This window comes from Rhinatrema bivittatum, chromosome 3 (genome assembly GCF_901001135.1).
Source record: "Rhinatrema bivittatum chromosome 3, aRhiBiv1.1, whole genome shotgun sequence".
NCBI lineage: Eukaryota > Metazoa > Chordata > Amphibia > Gymnophiona > Rhinatrematidae > Rhinatrema > Rhinatrema bivittatum.
Window position 1 is genome coordinate 115,780,619 of NC_042617.1, and position 17,660 is coordinate 115,798,278.

Sequence of the window (17,660 nt, forward strand, 5' to 3'; positions counted from 1 at the left end):
GTGTATAAGTAAGAGAGAGATCATGTGTGTCTGTGTCTGATTGACAGCTGGTTTAGGTGATGGAGCATGTGAGTATGTGATTGAGAGCCTGTGTTTAAATGAGAGAGAGAGAGACCATGTGTGTCTGTGTGATTGAGAGCTGATTTAGGTGAGGGAGCATGTGAGTATGTGATTGAGAGCCTGTGTTTAAATGAGAGAGAGAGACCATGTGTGTCTGTGTGATTGAGAGCTGATTTAGGTGAGGGAGCATGTGAGTATGTGATTGAGAGCCTGTGTTTAAATGAGAGAGAGAGACCATGTGTGTATGTGTGTGATTGAGAGCTGATTTAGGTGAGGGAGCATGTGAGTATGTGATTGAGAGCCTGTGTGTAAATGAGAGAAAGAGAGGACATGTTTGTAAGCATGTGAATGAGAGTCTGTGTGTGATTGAAAGCCTGTGTGTGTGTAAGCGTGAAAAGATAGACAGCATGTATGTAAATGTGTAATTAAGAGCCTATATAAGTGAGAGAGAAAAAACATTTGTATATGTGAGTGACTGAGAGCATGTGTGTATAGGTGTGTCATTGAGAGCCAGTGTGAGAGAGAGCGCTGGTATGTGACTGAGAGAGGAGAAAGTTCCAAGCAAACCACCCCACCTCCTGCTAATTCAGAACAATCTCAGGACACCTGGATATCAAACGTTCCCAGGTATGCAGAGCAAAAAAATTTTTGTATCCTTATTATTTTCATTACTGGATCTTTGTGTCTGCTATTTTGAAATATTTGTTGGTATCTGGAAATGTTTTATATGAGTTTTTAATTATTGGATATTCCACTCATCAGCTGTTTCGAAATATGTCTTTTTGTTAGTACAGTTTTACTGCTGATGATTTTATATTTCTTGATTTGTTTTATAAGGATGTGTGATTGTTTCTTTTTCCTTGTTACACTGCATACAGAGACTCTGGCTTGTTGCAGTTTCCAATTCAGTTTTTGTCTGCATGCTTCTTGTTATGCGTTTTGGTCTCTTTATTCTATGTTAGGTGAGGGACAGCACGTGATTCAGGTGAGGTTTTCTGCTGGCGTGTAGTTTCTGTGTAGGACTCTATAGCAGCCTGACTTGGTCCGTTTTCCTAATAGGAGATGTATTGGTGTCTTAAGGCCTGGGGTAATATTTTCAGAGACTTATTGTACTTTAAAAGTATGATCTTACATAAAATGCACACATTTACTTGTATTTAGTTTTAAACATATTGTATGGCTCTCATGGAATTACATTTTAAAATATGTGGCGTTTATGGCTCTCTCAGCCAAAAAGGTTCCTGACCCCTGGAGTAGATAAAACTCCATTTACAGAAGAGAATGCAGGGAGGAGATAGGCAAACAAAGTGAAGGCGGCCATGGGATACACCCTAGGATACTGAGAGAGTTCAGAGATGTGCTGGTGGGTCCACTGAAGGACCTGTTCAATAGATCCCTAGAAACATGAGTGGTGTCGTTTGACTGGAGAAGAGCTGTGGTGGTTCCACTTCACAAGAATGGTAGCAGAGAGGAGGTCAGAAACAACAGACCAGTTTGCTCACCTCTGTGGTGGAAAAATTAATGGAGACTCTGCTGAAGGAAAGGATAGTGAACTATCTACAATCTGGTGGGTTGCCTGACATGAGGCAGTATGTATTAACCAGGGGAAGGTCCTGTCAGACAAATCTGATTGATTTTTTTGATTGCGTGACTAGAGAATTGGATCTAGAAAAGCACTCAATGTGATCTACTTGGATTTCAGCAAAGCTTTTGATACGGTCCCACACAGGAAGCTTGTGAATAAAATGAGAAGCTTGGGAGTGAGTGCCAAGGTGGTGGTATGGATTACAAACTGGTTGACTGATAGGAGACAGAGTATAATGGTAAATGGAACCTACTCTGAAGAGAAAACCATGTTAAGTAGAGTGCCACAGGGTTCAATTTTGGGACCAGTTCTGTTTGATATCTTTGTGAGTGAAACTGCAGAATGGATAGAAGGCAAAATTTGTCTGTTTGCAGATGATACTAAAATCTGCAATATAATGGACATGCCTGAAGGAGTAGAGAGAATGAAAAGGGAATTAAGAAAGCTGGAAGAATGGTTGAAGATTTGGCAGCTGGGATTCAATGCCAAAAAGTGCAGAGTCATGCATCTGGGGTACAGTAATCCAAAAGAGCTGTATGTTATGGGGGGGGGGGGGGGGGGGGGTGAAAAGCTGATGTACACAGTCCAAGAGAGGGATCTTGGGGTAATAGTGTCTGGAGATCTGAAGATGACAAAGCAATGTGACAAGAGAATAGCTAAAGCCAGAAGAATGCTGGGCTGCATAGAAGAGGAATAACCAGTAAGAAAAAGGAGGTGATAATGCCCTTGTACAGATCCTTGGTGAGGCCTCTCTTGGAGTACTGTATTCAATTCTAAAATCCATATCTCAAGAGAGACAAAATAAGGATGGAGGCGGTCTAGGGAAGAGCGACCAAAATGGTTTTGGGTTTGCATGAGAAGTCCTATGAGGAGAGGCTGAAGGATTTGAATATGTATACCCTGGAAGAGAGAAGGTGCAGGGAAGATATGATACAGACCTTCAGATAACTGAAAGGTTTTAGTGATACACATGCGACAAACCTTATCCATTGGAAAGAAATCAGTAGAGCTAGGGGTCATGAAATGAAACTCCAGGGTGGATGACTCAGAACCAATGTCAGGAAATATTTCTTCATGGAGAGAATGCTGGAATGCCTGGAATGCCCTTCCGGAGGATGTGGTGAAGACGAAAATTGTGAAAGAATTCAAAGGGGTGTGGGATAAACACTGTGGATCCCTAAAGGCTAGAGGATGGAAATGAAGAAAAGAATACATGGGAGTAACTTGCTGATGCGGCCGTTACTACCCTTAACTAATAAGCCTTCTTACACTTGATGAAATTTCATCATGGCTCTCTACTTCAATGGCAGGGGGAAGAGGGGAATTGGATTTGAACAGCAACCAACGAGGGTCCCAACTTTTACGGTCTGGGGAAACACTTAAATATGGGACTAACTTGCTTATGCAGCAGTTACTACCCTTCACCAATAAGCCTGATACTTTGATGCAACTCCAACATTGCTCTTTGCTTCAATGGCAAGGCTTAATGGGGAACTGGATTCAAACAGCAACCAATGAGGACCCTAATTTTTATGGTCTGGAAAACTGATAAGCACAGGGGTAACCTACACGGAATAGCAGAAACTACCATAAGCTTGCTGGGCAGAATGGATGGACCATTTGGTCCTTTTCTGCCATCATTTCTATGTTTCTGTGTTAATATGATGTCTATGCAGATGACATTCAGGTCCTAATATCATTTGTATCTGACACACTGATAGCCATATAAAAGAACAACAGCTGATTTGTGGAGATCAGGAAATTGGTCACTGCTAACCAACTTAAACTAAACTCCAACAAAACAGAGGTAATAACAGTAGGTATAACCCCTGAGCCCCTTGAAGTCACAGCGATCCATATTCAGCCATTGCCTGGCTAGCAATTTTGTGCTGCTGAATATACCGGCAATATAAAATTTAATGAAGTAAGTTTAACCAGTTAACTTCAGGACAGCTCTTCAAATGTCCTAAAAAGTTATCCTATATGTCAGCCAGATAACACTAAAAAATGGCACCTCTGCCATCCCCAGAAGTCTGCATTGCTGCTGATGGTCCACCTGGATCAATACTGGGATTCGGAAGACTAACTCTGTGTGAAGGGATATAAAGGAGAAACCTAGAATATGTTAAAATACCAGCACCAGAGAACTGGCCCGGTCCACCTTATATTTTGGTCCTAGGCAGAGGACCCTAGGAAAAGAGTATAAAAAGCCAAGTCCAGGAGTTGAACAGAAGCGCAAGTGAGAGAAGTAAGCCCAGAGAAAGAGAATACTGCTGAACTGTATGCTGTACTTCTGTATTTGTTTTGTGAACTGTGAAGAGTAGCAGAGTTGCTTTTGCTTTGTTTCTTGTTATTGAGAAAGTAGTTTATGGGAAATCTGCAGGAGTCCAGCCTGGGTCTGGCTATCTCAAAGACTGCTCACCTTGCCACACTCTGGCCTGGATTTATCAAAATGCGGTAAGTACCGCATGCGATAGCAAAAGGGGCGTGTCTTATGCTAATATAGTATTTATCGCAATTTGCGATAAATACCTGTGCGAAGAGCTAAGTTAGTGCACATTGCGATACCATTTCAGATTCTGCGATAAGTACCAAACCTGATGTATTTCCTGCATTCAACCACTGGGGGACCAGTTTTTCAATGATCCCAGACACCGAGAGAGAGAGAGAGAGAGAGAGAGAGAGAGGAGAGAGAGAGAGAGGAGAGAAGAGAGAGAGAGAGAGAGAGAGAGAGAGAGCACCTGGCCATAATATCATGGCCCATAGGCAGGTATTTGTATCCCTAGGGTAGGCCCACCTAGTAACTCGAGGTGGGGATTAGTTAAGTGTGTAGGGGGTTAGGGGCCACTTTGACATGCTACGTGACACCTACGAACAGAAGAGTGGTCTCTTGTGAAGATTAGCTGGCCTTCAGAGTGAGGAAACTCACTCCAAGATGAGATTTGGGCAATGTTCTCTCAACCTAGCTTGATGGACTCTCTGTTCGTAGGTGTCACGTAGCATGTCAAAGTGGCCCCTAACCCCCTACACACTTACCTAATCCCCACCTCGAGTTACTAGATGGGCCTACCCTAGGGATACAAATACCTGCCTATGGGCCATGATATTATGACCAGGCACTCACTCACTCACTCTCTCTCTCTCTCTCTCTCTCTCTCTCTCTCTCTCTCTCTCTCTCGTGTCTGGGATCATTGAAAAACTGGTCCCCCAGTGGTTGAATGCAGGAAATACATCAGGTTTGGCACTTATCACAGAATCTGAAATGGTATCGCAATGTGCACTAACTTAGCTCTTCGCACAGGTAATTATCGCAAATTGCGATAAATACTATATTAGCATAAAACACGCCCCTTTTGCTATCGCATGCGGTACTTAACGCATTTTGATAAATCCAGGCCTTAGCTGGATAGCTGACTCCAGCCCGGAATGCCCCTGCCCCACTGCTGAATTAGGTGGATAGCTTTTTAGCCAGATAAAAAGTTATCCAGCTAACGTAGAGCCAGTCAGTGTGGAGGAATTTTCAAATCCTACCATCTGTCCAGCTAAGACCAAACTTAGGGGGTCATTTATCAAAATGCGTTAAGGCATTTTCGCATGTGTTAAGGGCTTACGCATGCGAAAAGCCCCATTAACGCATGCGATAGGCCCTTACCGCATGCGAACATTGCGAAGATTTGATGGCCTTTGGAGTGAGGAAACTCACTCCAAGATGATATCTGTGCAAGGTTCTCTCAACCCAGCTTGATGGACACTCTCTCTCTCTCCCCCCCCCCCTCCCTCTCTCCCTCTCCCCCTCTCTCTCTCATATCAAGGGTGCTCAAACCAGTCCTATGGACCCACCAGCCAGTCTGGTTTTCAGGTTCTCTCTAAGGAAAATGCATGAGATTTATTTGCATGCACTACCTCCTGTGTATGAAAATATTTATCATTCATATTCATTAGGGATATCCTGAAAACCTGACTGGCTGGGTGGGGTCCAAGTTAGATTACTGTAACAGTAATTCAGCAAAAAAAATCTGTCTCCTGCAATTATTGCAGCATGCCACGGAGTGAATACTGAATGATCATCTTTCACCTATTCTTTGTGAAGTATATTGGTTGCCCATTCATTTTAAAGTCCAACTTAAAATATTAGTAATTGTTTTTAAATTATTGCATGGAGATGCCCCCTGTGAGTTAGCAAACAAATTGAAGCAATACCTTCCTCTGCAGACACTAAGGTCACAGTATTCTGAGTTGAGTATTCCATCGGTGCAGTCTTGCAAGCTGCAAACAACATGGGCAAGGGTTTTTTCTAATGTGTCTCCAGTTTTATGGAATGCATTGGCTGCAGAATTATGATGCCTTTCAGATTTAAAATAGTTTAGGAAGCATGTTAAAGCAATCTATTTTCTATTGCATTTTATATATGACTCTGATTGTTGTCTGTATAATTGCTGTTATATATTTGCATTGTATGTTTTTATTATTATGAAAGATTTTTATGTAATCCGCAATGGACATAATATGGAGAATGCAGAATATAAATTCCAATAAATAATTTAGATAAATAAACAAATAATTGACCTTGTACTGTGATACTCATTTTCTTCATCCCATTGTTTTGGATCTTGATACTGTTTAACTTTTTGGTTTATATCCGCTGCTGCCCTGATGGAAATATTTAACTCTAGTGATCTATGACTAATGCATGATCTTATCTCTATTGATGTTTGGCTTTTTTTCATACTGGCAAATTATTTGGTAATTCTATACCTTGCTTTGAGTACTCTGGTAGTGGATCAAGTAACAAATCCTTGTAATTTATTTAATTTAATTAATGTATTAATTAAAGAATGAATGAATGAATGAATAAATAAATAAATAAAATTGATCTGGGCCCCTTAAATGTTGATAATGCTCCACTCGTGGTAGGATGGGACAGTATAAAAATGTAGGCATCCATATTCATTGCCTAACAGCCAATATTCAAAACAGCTGGGAGGCAATGAAGTATACAAAAAAATGAAAAAAAACACAAAACACTCCCTTGGTTAGAAAAGATCAAACCCCACAATTTTGAGACATCATAATGAAGGAGCAAAAAAACTTCAGAATGCCTACTGTGAAAAAGCTATTCACCTATAACAGTTTCAAACATTTATTGCTGAACATAAAAGTTGCTTATTGAGAGAACATCGTGAAGCACTAAGCACTAATAGATGTTGATAGTTTGGCTAGGCAACATTCTTTTGATTTTCTGTGCTTTTCTGTCATTGATCAGGTGGTGATGCAAGAGAGGGGAGTGATCGTGAATTAGAACTGTGAAGAAGGGAATAAAGATACATTTTCTATTTAAATACGATAGAACCTGCAAGACAACTCTGAAGAATGCCATCATTCAGTGTTGGATTACCTGAGAGAGAGGAGTAAAGAACAAACGCGGACTCCCCTGACGAAGAAAAGGAGTATTTTTCGAAACATGACCGTGTTGGGAGAACATGAGAGATAAGTGTTTGTTTGGCATCAATAATTGGAAAGAAGATTCACAATCCCACCATGTTAAGTTGAGTCCAAAGGAGATAGAAACCGCATATACTTTTAATAGCCTTTGGCGGTAGTGAAAGCTTATTGCAATTGACACAAACAATGTTGCCTGAATGAATGGAGATGTATTTTTGTTCAAACAAATAGAAGCAGAGATAAAACGCTCAGAGTAAAAAGTACTCATTGAGTTTGAATAATTTAATAACGGATAAAGAAGAAAATCTATTTCGTTGAAGAAAGAACAATTTAACAGGGTTTGAGAAAGATCGAAGGAGACATTAGTTTGAACTTCACAAGTAAAATCAAAACTTTTTTGACGGGGACATTTCACAATTGGACATTGAAACATGGTTTAGAGGGTTAATTGAATGATATATAGATATGTTTTTACTTAAATATCTGAAAAAAGTTTGTTTAAAATATTGTTGAATAAAATAGAGAGGAAGAGGGAGGTAAGTTGATGATTATAATAAAAAATTGAAGCAAGGCCGTGGAGGCATGCATCAAAATATATGAAACTTACCCTATCTCTCATAAAAATTTTTTTTTTTTTTAAATATAGAATCGTTTTCAAAACTTTTTTCATAAAGTTGATGGTACATTATAATTATATGGTGAGATTTTGGTATTATTTGGGAGTCTATATTTATGAACATGATTATGAAACAGGAGATATGAAGAGAGATGTGAAGGCCTGGAGAAAAACTAAAAACATTCAGATAAAAAAGTTTCTCTGTTCTTTTCCTCATTGCTAGAAGTGGAAAAATTGGAATTGTTTTGAATGGTTAATGTTCTTATGCTGGGCTCTCATATCTCTAGGTATGAACTGGAGGAGAGGGTAAGGAAACCAGATTGAGAAATCTGGATAGTGCACCGAGAGATGCTTGTGAAGGAGGCTGTCAACACCGCTTTCCGGCAGAGAAATGTTGTGATGTGCTGCGGTCACACTAAAAGCAGCCAGAAGAAGCCGTGAACAGGATTTTATTGCAACACTTTCGTGAAACATTTCTTCTTATTCCATCCCAATGGAACTGGATAGGAAGGAAAGCGGGAGGCAGGTCCAGCTTCCATGGTTTTCCATTGGAGTTAAAAGAAAGAGAAAATTAATTTCTCCTATAGCTCCCTATGTGGACAAAGAGCAGGTCGGCTGGATTTACTCCTGCTCTGAGCTGGACTAAATGTATTCTGGGTGGAGGCCTCAGGGAAGTGAATGAAAGCTGTAAACATTTTATGAACAGGAGAGAAGGCAGAGTGAAACCTGACAATGGAGAGTATAGCTGCCTCCTGCATGCTCTGAATATATTTGTGAGAGTTTGAAATCATAATTAATTGTGGTTGAATATCTGCTTTCGCAATACTAGACATACTGGGACAGCCCAATATTCAGCCGCTATTCACCTTCTGGAGAGCCAAAACCACCATAGGTGAACTGACCCCAATATATTTAAAAATAGCATTTTAAAAGGTAGGCTTCTTGCTGGCTAGAAGCACAGTATTTTCAAAACAGGAAGATATCACTACAGAGACTGCCAAGGTTTCTCAAGTCTGTGTTATTCAACTAAGAAATGCCACTGACAAAAATTATTACATATGTTATTTTACATAGTCATCTCCAAATTGTTAAATACCATATGCATCACACAGCAATGAAATTCCTTTAGATATCCTGGAAATGGTGCCAGAATCTCATACAGCTTTAAATGCCTAACAATCGCAGTTCCTCATCTCATAGAGAGCTCCTGTACTGTAGTTGAAACAATAATAGTCACTCGGACAATGAACTATTACACTTTTTAACAAGTCACTGGGGAATGCACAGGAAGAACTGATTACATATTGTTGTTTTCCTTTAAATACAGTGACAACTTTCCCTCTGTGGACAACAAGGATTAAGGCAACTGAAAACAGTGTTACTCTCTATAAGATGCAGCTAAAATCGTATCTTTTCTCTAAAGCAGATCAAAATATCTGAAGATCATTTCTTTTTTTTTTAAATGCCTCTCATACATACATTTTACCCAAGTAGACAAAAGGACTGTTCATTTTAATCTCTCTTATTGCATTTTAATCCAAACAATAAATCACTATGGGACAGATATTCAAAGATCACCATCTTAGCAAGTTATCCCGATAAGTCTTATCTGGTTATTTATTTATTTATTTAACTAACACTTTTCTATGCCGACCTTCATGAATAAATTCAAATCAAATCGGTTTACATGTAACAAGGGGTAGAACTTAATCAACCATTTAACAAGAGGCGAAAGTTACATATAACAAGGAGGTAGTAAATTGGGGGGCTAAGTTAGAAGGTTTATTCAACAGTATTGGCTATGCTGCTGAATATCCCAGAAGAAAATCACTAGTTGGTTGGATAAGCCTTATCTGGCTAAGTTTAGACCTGCTATTAAGCTGGTTCTTATCCAGCAAGTTATCCAGCTAAGTGCCAACCGCTGAATGGAGCCAGATATTCCACTGCCACCATATCCAGCTACGTGGCGGTAAGATCGGCTTCTATAAACAGCCAGGGATACCACCAAGATGATCCAGAAGAGGAGGGGGAGCAGCTTACCCCATTAAAAACAAGGTTCTGGCTCCCTCCTTGCCCCCAGAGTCATACTGTAGTTGCTAGAACAGGACTTCCTCCCCCTGCTCCCTCCAGAAATAAGCCACGTCAACCTAGCCTATTAACCAACTCTCACATGCAGCTAAACAGAGTAAATTCAGCACATAGAATTTTGTTTTCTACCACTAGCAAGACACTGACAAGCTTCATTTCACAAACATGCAATCTAAAATTCACTTACTGTTAGATGCTGGAAGAGCCACGCCCTCATGATATTTGTGGCTACTTTGGGAAAAATGCCACGCTTTTTATGACGTTTTTTGTCCTTATCTGGATCATCATCATCGCCTGTGCTGGGAGAAGCTACACTGTTGTCCAAGCCGTCACCTGTAAATATATTGAAGCAAATTTTGACTACCTTTTTACACCTTAAATAGTGCCTGTCTTTTGGTACCATTTAATTAAAATATATTTTTAGAAGGGGAACACATTATCTTCCATTCAGTTTGGAAGAACCATAGGCATATGGCAAAGTATTCTTGTGTGTGCATGCCAAAAAGATATTTGTGCAAGGCCTCTGCTTGCCAAGTATTATGATGGTTCAGATAGCTTAGAATTATCTATAACTTTTGGACTTCTCAGACATGCAGAGATTAAGCTAATAATATCCAAGTACATTTGTGATTTGCAGTGTACTGGCAATGTTATGTGTCTCCAGCATGCATTGGCCCTGCCTTATTGTGAGTATCCCACTTCAGAGACCAAAATCCCTGATCACCGTATTCATTATAAATGCACTAAAGATGCCAACTATAATAGCCGCACCACTTGGAATTCAAGTCTTACTTTCTAATAGGGACAGATAAATCAGCTGTTTCCTGCATTGTGTTTGAAACATCTGCCTGCATTTATTTATTTATTTATTTTCCCAGGGAAAACAAACCATAAAATGTGGATGGTATAATATTTTCCTTTCGTGCATTCAGACAGGTTAGTGCACTGTGGTTTCCTAGGACAATACTATAATAACAGTGTGGAGTAAAGATGTAATTAGGCAAGTGTTCTATATCTTAGGCAAAAACAATCAAGAATGTCTTCTAAGGAAGAGTGAACTAAGCATAATTCTCCTACAACAAGGGGCTTCAGTTTCACCGAAACACACACTAGTTCTATTGAAAATAAAGTAACTAATGCATTGAGATGTTAGTGTTTTACAGTAGTAGCAGCTATCCATATGACTTGATACTTTATGTAGCTAATGAAAGACTAGACATGAATATTCTATTTTTATAAACACAGTTTTGAGTGGTCTAGAAGCTTTAAGTGGTACAGCCTTTAAGAGCCAAGTACAGAGAAAGGCTTTTCATACTGAGAAGCAATTCACCATGTAAAATAATAATTCATAAAAGAAACATGAGCAAAGGAAACAACTCAACAGCATTTAAAATTTCAAGGGGCTAATCCACTTTCTATATTCAAGAAGGAAGCAAGGGAAAGGGGAAAAAAATCATATTTATTGATTAAAAATGAAAAGCTTCTAACCTGACAACATTACCTCTTGCCATCTTAATATTACTGTTTTATCTCTCTATTTTTAGAAATGCTTTCACTGTTTTTAAACCCCTTCAGATTAATTTAGCAGGCGATACCCAGTCCCTGCCTGGAAGAGAATTCATTGATAATTTATGGAAATATCTACTATCATCCAACAGAGATGATTTTTTTTCCAGCTTTGTGCATCAATAGATAATCAAGGCCTTAAAACAGTCTTAGCTTCCCATTACCTCAGGCAAAAGAATTCCTGAAAGCATGCCTTCAGGGCACCTGAATTATATACTCCATTAGGAGAGGAAAGGCTTTCTGCATTCCATGTATAACACTCACCAGAACCTTTCCTGTTTATTTCTGCTGTATGAAAGCAGAAGCATTAGGAACAGAATTTTTAAGTGAAGACTTATGTAGATACAATGGAGAAACCTTTCAAGCAAGAGCCAGATCACCTCCTTCAATCCCTGGCAGTGACCTATCCCAAATAAAAGGTTTCTGTTACATCATTAGCTCAAGCCAAAAACAGCCTTGGCTTAATGCACAGTTTGTTCTTCCTACTGTTTTTAGGCAAATACAGCTACTTTACTCCCATCTGGGAGGGAAATTATACTGCTGGGCTGTAATCTAAGACAAGATTTTCATTGGAAGCAAATGCTTTCAATCCAGTGTAAATACTGGTGCATGTTCAGAAAAGCCTAAAACAATAAACCTTGGTCCTGTCCGACACGAGTTGGGGAAACAGAGAAAGAGGATAATAAAGCAGACTATTCTGAAGGAAAATATTTTGTTTGCACTTCATAGGGTTTATAACAAATTGTTTAACCTTTTCCTTCCATTTGAAAATTGACCCTTAGGAGGGTAATTTTAAAACAACGCAAGGAGAGCTGCGGACACTTTTAGCCTGCAGACTATAGACCGAACATTTAAAGCAGATTGATGCGTATAAATCCGCTTTGAAAATTCCTGGGTTAACCTACACAGGCATACGTACACAAAGGTACACCTGCTCAGAGCAGACTGTAACCTTGTGTGAGTGTAAATTTACATACACACTTTCAAAAATTTAAAGTATGCACCCAAATCCTTTCCCTGCCCTGGCTCTGCCTCCAAGGATGCCTTTTGGGGCGGCACATGGCAGCTTGTGCAGAATTGGGTTTTGCACATGGGCCCCCCCGGTTGATTTTTCAAAAGGGCATTTACATGCATTAAATTGGGTTTGCTGCACGTAAATCCTTTAGAAAATCAACCGCTAAGCCACAGTGGAAAACTGTATGGGTGTTGCTATTATCTCCCTGAAGATTATAGGACAGGGAGCTCTCAAATCTGATCTTCAAGACCACAAACTGATCTGGTTTTCAGGGTCACCATCTATACAAATTAGCTTTGTTTTTACAACTTATATATATACATGCAAATGCGTTCCATTAATAGTCATTGTAGATATCCTGAAAACTGGACCTGATTGTGGCTCTTATTGAGTCTGCTAGTATCACCTCTTCAAGGTGTCTGCCTGATTTCTTTTTTCCTTCCATTTTAATGTCTACTACCTGATTCACTAAGGGTTTTTCCTATAGACACAAAATGGGAGAAAAATCTTAATAAATCTGGCCCTAAAACTGCTAAATTAACTTAGAAAACTACTGGTCAATAATGTGGTAGCAGCAGCACCACAAACCAAAGCAGTGACTTCATTCCTGGGGTTGACTTCTCCAGCCGCCAAATGAAGGCAGATTATGAAGGCAAACTGAAAAGGTGGAAATAATCAAAAAAATGATGCTAGTCCATAAACAAGCTTATAGCCTCATTAGTATAGCAGTAGGCTCCACTGGGTGATTTATGCTCGTTTTGCTGATGCCACGAGGAAATGCCATAGGGTAACTCTGGCCAACTGCTAATGGTTTCTGACAGCTTCATAGCAACTAGTGCAAGCAACGTTGTGGCGTTTTCTAGTGACAGAAACTGAAAATGTCATGTTATCTACCCATGTGTCATGAAGTCCGTGTGGTAATTAACTAGTAGGGCCAGTGACTGAGAGGCTAGAGGCTCTTAAAAATGGCCTTTGGCTATTTGAGGGCAGAGTGTGCACACACACACACACACACCGCTTGCCTTTCCATTGCACGCATGCAAGATCTGAATGTAGATTCTGGGTTCACTCTACCTCTGTCTCAGCCACGCACAAGTTTTGTCCCCTCTCATTCCTCCAGTTGCTTTCACTCGCCAGGTATTGCATGCATGGCATTATCAGAGGAATATAAATTAATCTGTCTTGATATGATTGTTTGAAATAACACTTTAACTGACAAATACCTGATTTTATGTTTCCTTTAATGCTGAAGACAATGGTGCTAGCTGGTTTTTCTGCCCTCTTGCAAATTAGTCTAAAAGGATTTAGGATCACTGAAGCAAACTCAATGCCTGTCAGGAGCACAGCGACTCTGCACAGCAACTAAACACAATTTAAAAACTCAGAACCTATAACAAGCATGAGGACAGCCTTGGCTCCCCCATTTTAGTTTCCAACTTCTCAAAACCGTGCACTACACGTCAAACTGTCAAGCTTTTCACCAGATCCATTTGTCCTTTCAAATAATATTTAAAAATTGTTTTTACAAAATTTTATAGGCCATGGTCTACTGAAAGAGGCCAACCAACAAAGAAAGGAATTTGTACTACAATTCGTCCATGGACAGTTTTCTTGTGAGGCTTGGGTCTATCCCCATGGAGTAAGACAGGTGACCTGTGGCAGCTCCCAGGCTGTCAGGGAGCTCAGATTTCAAACAAACTCAAATCAAACATCCCAGAGTTGCCCATTTAAGCACACCCAGGCATTTAGGCTGTGCTATCTTGTTCCTTTCAAGAAGGGATAAAGCAGCATTTATCGTATTCAGGCTATTCAATGGGTCAAACTGGCCATGTCAGCAGGGGTCCCTCTCATGCAGGTCAAAGCTTCCCTTCCCCCTCTAAAAAAAAAAAAAAAATCTACACAGAAGAGGCAAAAGGCAAAAACGCATAACATTTTCAGGTCATGACAATGCACATTGCATTGCAGGGTTATCAGTTAGATAAAATGTGTTGCATACATAAATATCCTGTGCTAGGATTACAGCAGTAGAGATTAATTTAAAAAGGAAGCTCTGAAAATTATGATTTGTTTTTAAATCCCCCAATCTACTAAGCCTAGATCTCTTTCATTTAATATGTTTTTGTGCAGAACTCGCATTCAAAATTAGTTGGATCTGGAAGCTTTTTTTTTTTTTTTTCTGGTTGTTGATGAACCTATTTCAAAATTCCCTTGTTACCTTAAAGTAAAGTTGATGTAAAAAAATCAGCCACATGCAAAAGTGATCAAGGACTCAATGAGGTAAAAGAAAAGTGTGCACAGAACGCTTCCATCAATTGCAAACAGTAACTTTTCAGGACAGGATTCTTTGTTTCACTACTGCTGTTTGAGGTAGCAGAGGCCCCTCCTGCTTCTTTTCTTTGAGACCCTAGGGCAGCCTGGGAATTTTAAATAATAGTGCAGACTATAGAGCGGCTATTTTTTTGTGTACTGTTCTGCATGAGGAAAAATACATTAGACATGCAGAGAAAATTATGTGCACATATATTGGACATAGAGTAACCCACACAAAGAGGCTGAATTAGCACAAGTTTGAAACTTCTGAACAGAAATCCTCTAGGCTTAGTAAACAAGGATTTTATCATCAGGCAATTAAATCAAAATACTGAGACCCTTTTTTTTCTTAAGACAGTACTGTTTCTCACTCAGCTCAACAGTTATTCATGGCGCATTAGAAGCAAGCGCACCGTAACAGTGCAAAAATAACTAATGCCCCTATTACAGTGCATAATAAAATTAGCTTCTCTGATTTCTTCCAAACTTTAATGAGCGCTGAAATATTGCTCTGACTAAAATATTGCATGGCTTTCATTTGAAAACTTGGCATCGACTGAAGAAAGCAGCACTGCGGAATTTTAAAGCAGTCCCTTCCTGTTGTCTAACAAGACAGATTCGGAGGGCATTGCTTGCAGTCTGAAACGCATAATTAAAAAAATACTTTCAAAAGGTTCTGCAAATTGCTTCTGCCTGCCCATTTTCTCTCTCTTTTTCCTGGCTGTTCTGTGACCCATGGAGCCATCCTTAAGCAGTTCTTGCAGGTGACAGGTCATGCCCTTCTTTCAAGGATAGGAAATAGCCACAGTAGAAAGCTCCATGGCTATTTGTCAAAGTATTGGTGTACTGCTTCTCCGAGCCTGCCAGCCTCATGAGTAGAAATGCTCCATGAGAGCAGAACCACATTTAAAAGGAAGACACTGCATTAAAAACCTAACAATAGTTTGCTATTGTTTACACCATTGAATATCAAGCAGTAACTGATGATACATGTTTCCCTTTTTGTCTATTTTGCATTGAATTTAATATATTATAAGTAATATACTATGAGTAAAATATACCATCTGACTATTTCCACCAATGTTCTCCCCCCCCCTTCAAAAAGAAAAAAAAAAAAAGAACTAGAAGTTTGCTCTTCTTTCAAATAATGGACACCATTATTTATAAATCAATGCTCTAATATTTTCGTTTGATTTGTGATTTTGCAAAGACTTCCTCCCCTTTATTTCTGGATGCATTCTTACTATAAACGTTCTAATAAAAAGAAAGTTAGAAATAATTTTAAACAAAATGTAATAAACTACCAATATTAAACTGAAAAGACAAAGAAACCTAATTTGACTATGAAAAGTCCTTTTAGTGCGAAGAGCACATGCTCAATAAATGGAAGATTTCCAGTCTACAGAAAGGCCCATCATACAAAACTGTCAGGCACAGGCTGCGCCAGAAAGACTCTTAAGACAAGGCTACTTGTACATTGTGGCTTGGTTACGTCAGCACCAAATATGATGCACGGAGATCAGAAATTCCTTTTAAGAGTTGATAATTTCATTTTAATGTTAAGATCAATAAAAAGACAGATGATTAATCCCAGGCATCATCTTCAGAACAGGGGTTAAACCCTACTAAACCTAAAAAACAGTTACCTGCAGGCTACATAAAAAAATAAATCTAGTCTAACCAAACACTGCCCCTACTGAGTGCAATTTTCAAAATTAGTTCCCTGTGTAAATAGTGATTTATCTGGGAAAACTAGCCTGGCCGGAGCTGCCAGCCTCAGCTCAGCTAAGATTACATGCAGCCTTCCCTACGGAGTTTACCTTTAGGTGGATGTGCTACTAGTATTGTAGATAGGCGGGCTGTAAATTTATAAATAAATAAATAGAGGTCGAGGGAAGACCATAACTCGAAAACATGGCATCTTGACAATTCTGTGTGCGCGGTTTTACCCATCTCAGCTGCCTACACAAAGGAGTGAATGCAAAGCATGCAGCCACTTTTAACGCATGCCTTTTGAACCGATTTTCAAAGATAATCTACCTGCACGTTTTTCTTTGAAAAGTAGTAAAAAGTACATATCCTGAAAGTAACCACGCACTTTAAAATTATGTCAGCGATTTGAAATTGCCCCCAACGTGTACTATATAGCTATGACTCACTGAGAAACAAAGCGCCTGAGCTGACCCAATGCTATATATTAGTGACCTGATTTTTGAAGCCATTAATGCACAGAAAACCCAGTTTTAGGTGCACAAATAGCTATTAAAAAAATATAGCATTCCAGGGGTGGAGTTGGGGCAGAGTTGGAACTTATGTGCATACCTTTTGAGTTATTATATAATAATCTGAGTTAAGACAAAGGTTTGAGGATTTCTGCTCCCAGATCTTTGCTACTCATCTAGCCTGGATTATCCAGCAAAGTCAGGCAGAGGGAGGAGGGTTATATACTTTTTTTTTTATTGGAAAAAACACTTGACAAACTGTTGACAGCCAAAAGTATTATGGAGAAATGTTTAAATAGTCCACTTAGTTGTAAAGTATGCAGGTGTTGCTAGTGGGTGTTTTCTCTTTGGAAATTAAGTACAGGTGCTAAAAGTTGCTGTGTACTTTGCACCTGCTCTTTTGTGCAGATGGCCAAGATGGGGGTAAAATAGTGGGTGTACTTGGGAAATTTTTACAGATGTGCACAATTTTCCTCCTCTAACCTGAGCCTGCCTCTGGGAACACCTCTTCTCAGCCTGCTTAAAGGCCACATGCTATGAAAGCCTGGATGTGCTGAAAGCCAGGCTGACAGCATTTTTCACACTGGTCAATTTACCCAGCTAAACTGCAATTCAACTAAGTCAATAATTTTTAAAAAATTACTCTCTATGACAACACATCAAGCTTAATTCCATTCCAATACTGATTTTATGTTTCTCCACTCCCAAACAAACCCCAAGCAGGTTCTGAAGGTAAGGAATAAGTCACCTGTGAAT

At 39.4% G+C, this 17,660-nt stretch overlaps 1 protein-coding gene across 7 annotated transcripts in view; it reads right to left on the reverse strand.

The window, feature by feature from the left end:
• MEIS1 (Meis homeobox 1) overlaps nucleotides 1-17,660 on the reverse strand; it is a 312,349-nt gene that overhangs the window by 152,933 nt on the left and 141,756 nt on the right. For all 7 annotated transcript variants that reach the window (XM_029593612.1, XM_029593610.1, XM_029593611.1 and 4 more), the window contains one exon: nucleotides 9,979-10,124. In XM_029593612.1, coding sequence (XP_029449472.1) covers nucleotides 9,979-10,124 — 146 coding nt within the window. The remainder of the gene's footprint in view (nucleotides 1-9,978; nucleotides 10,125-17,660) is intronic.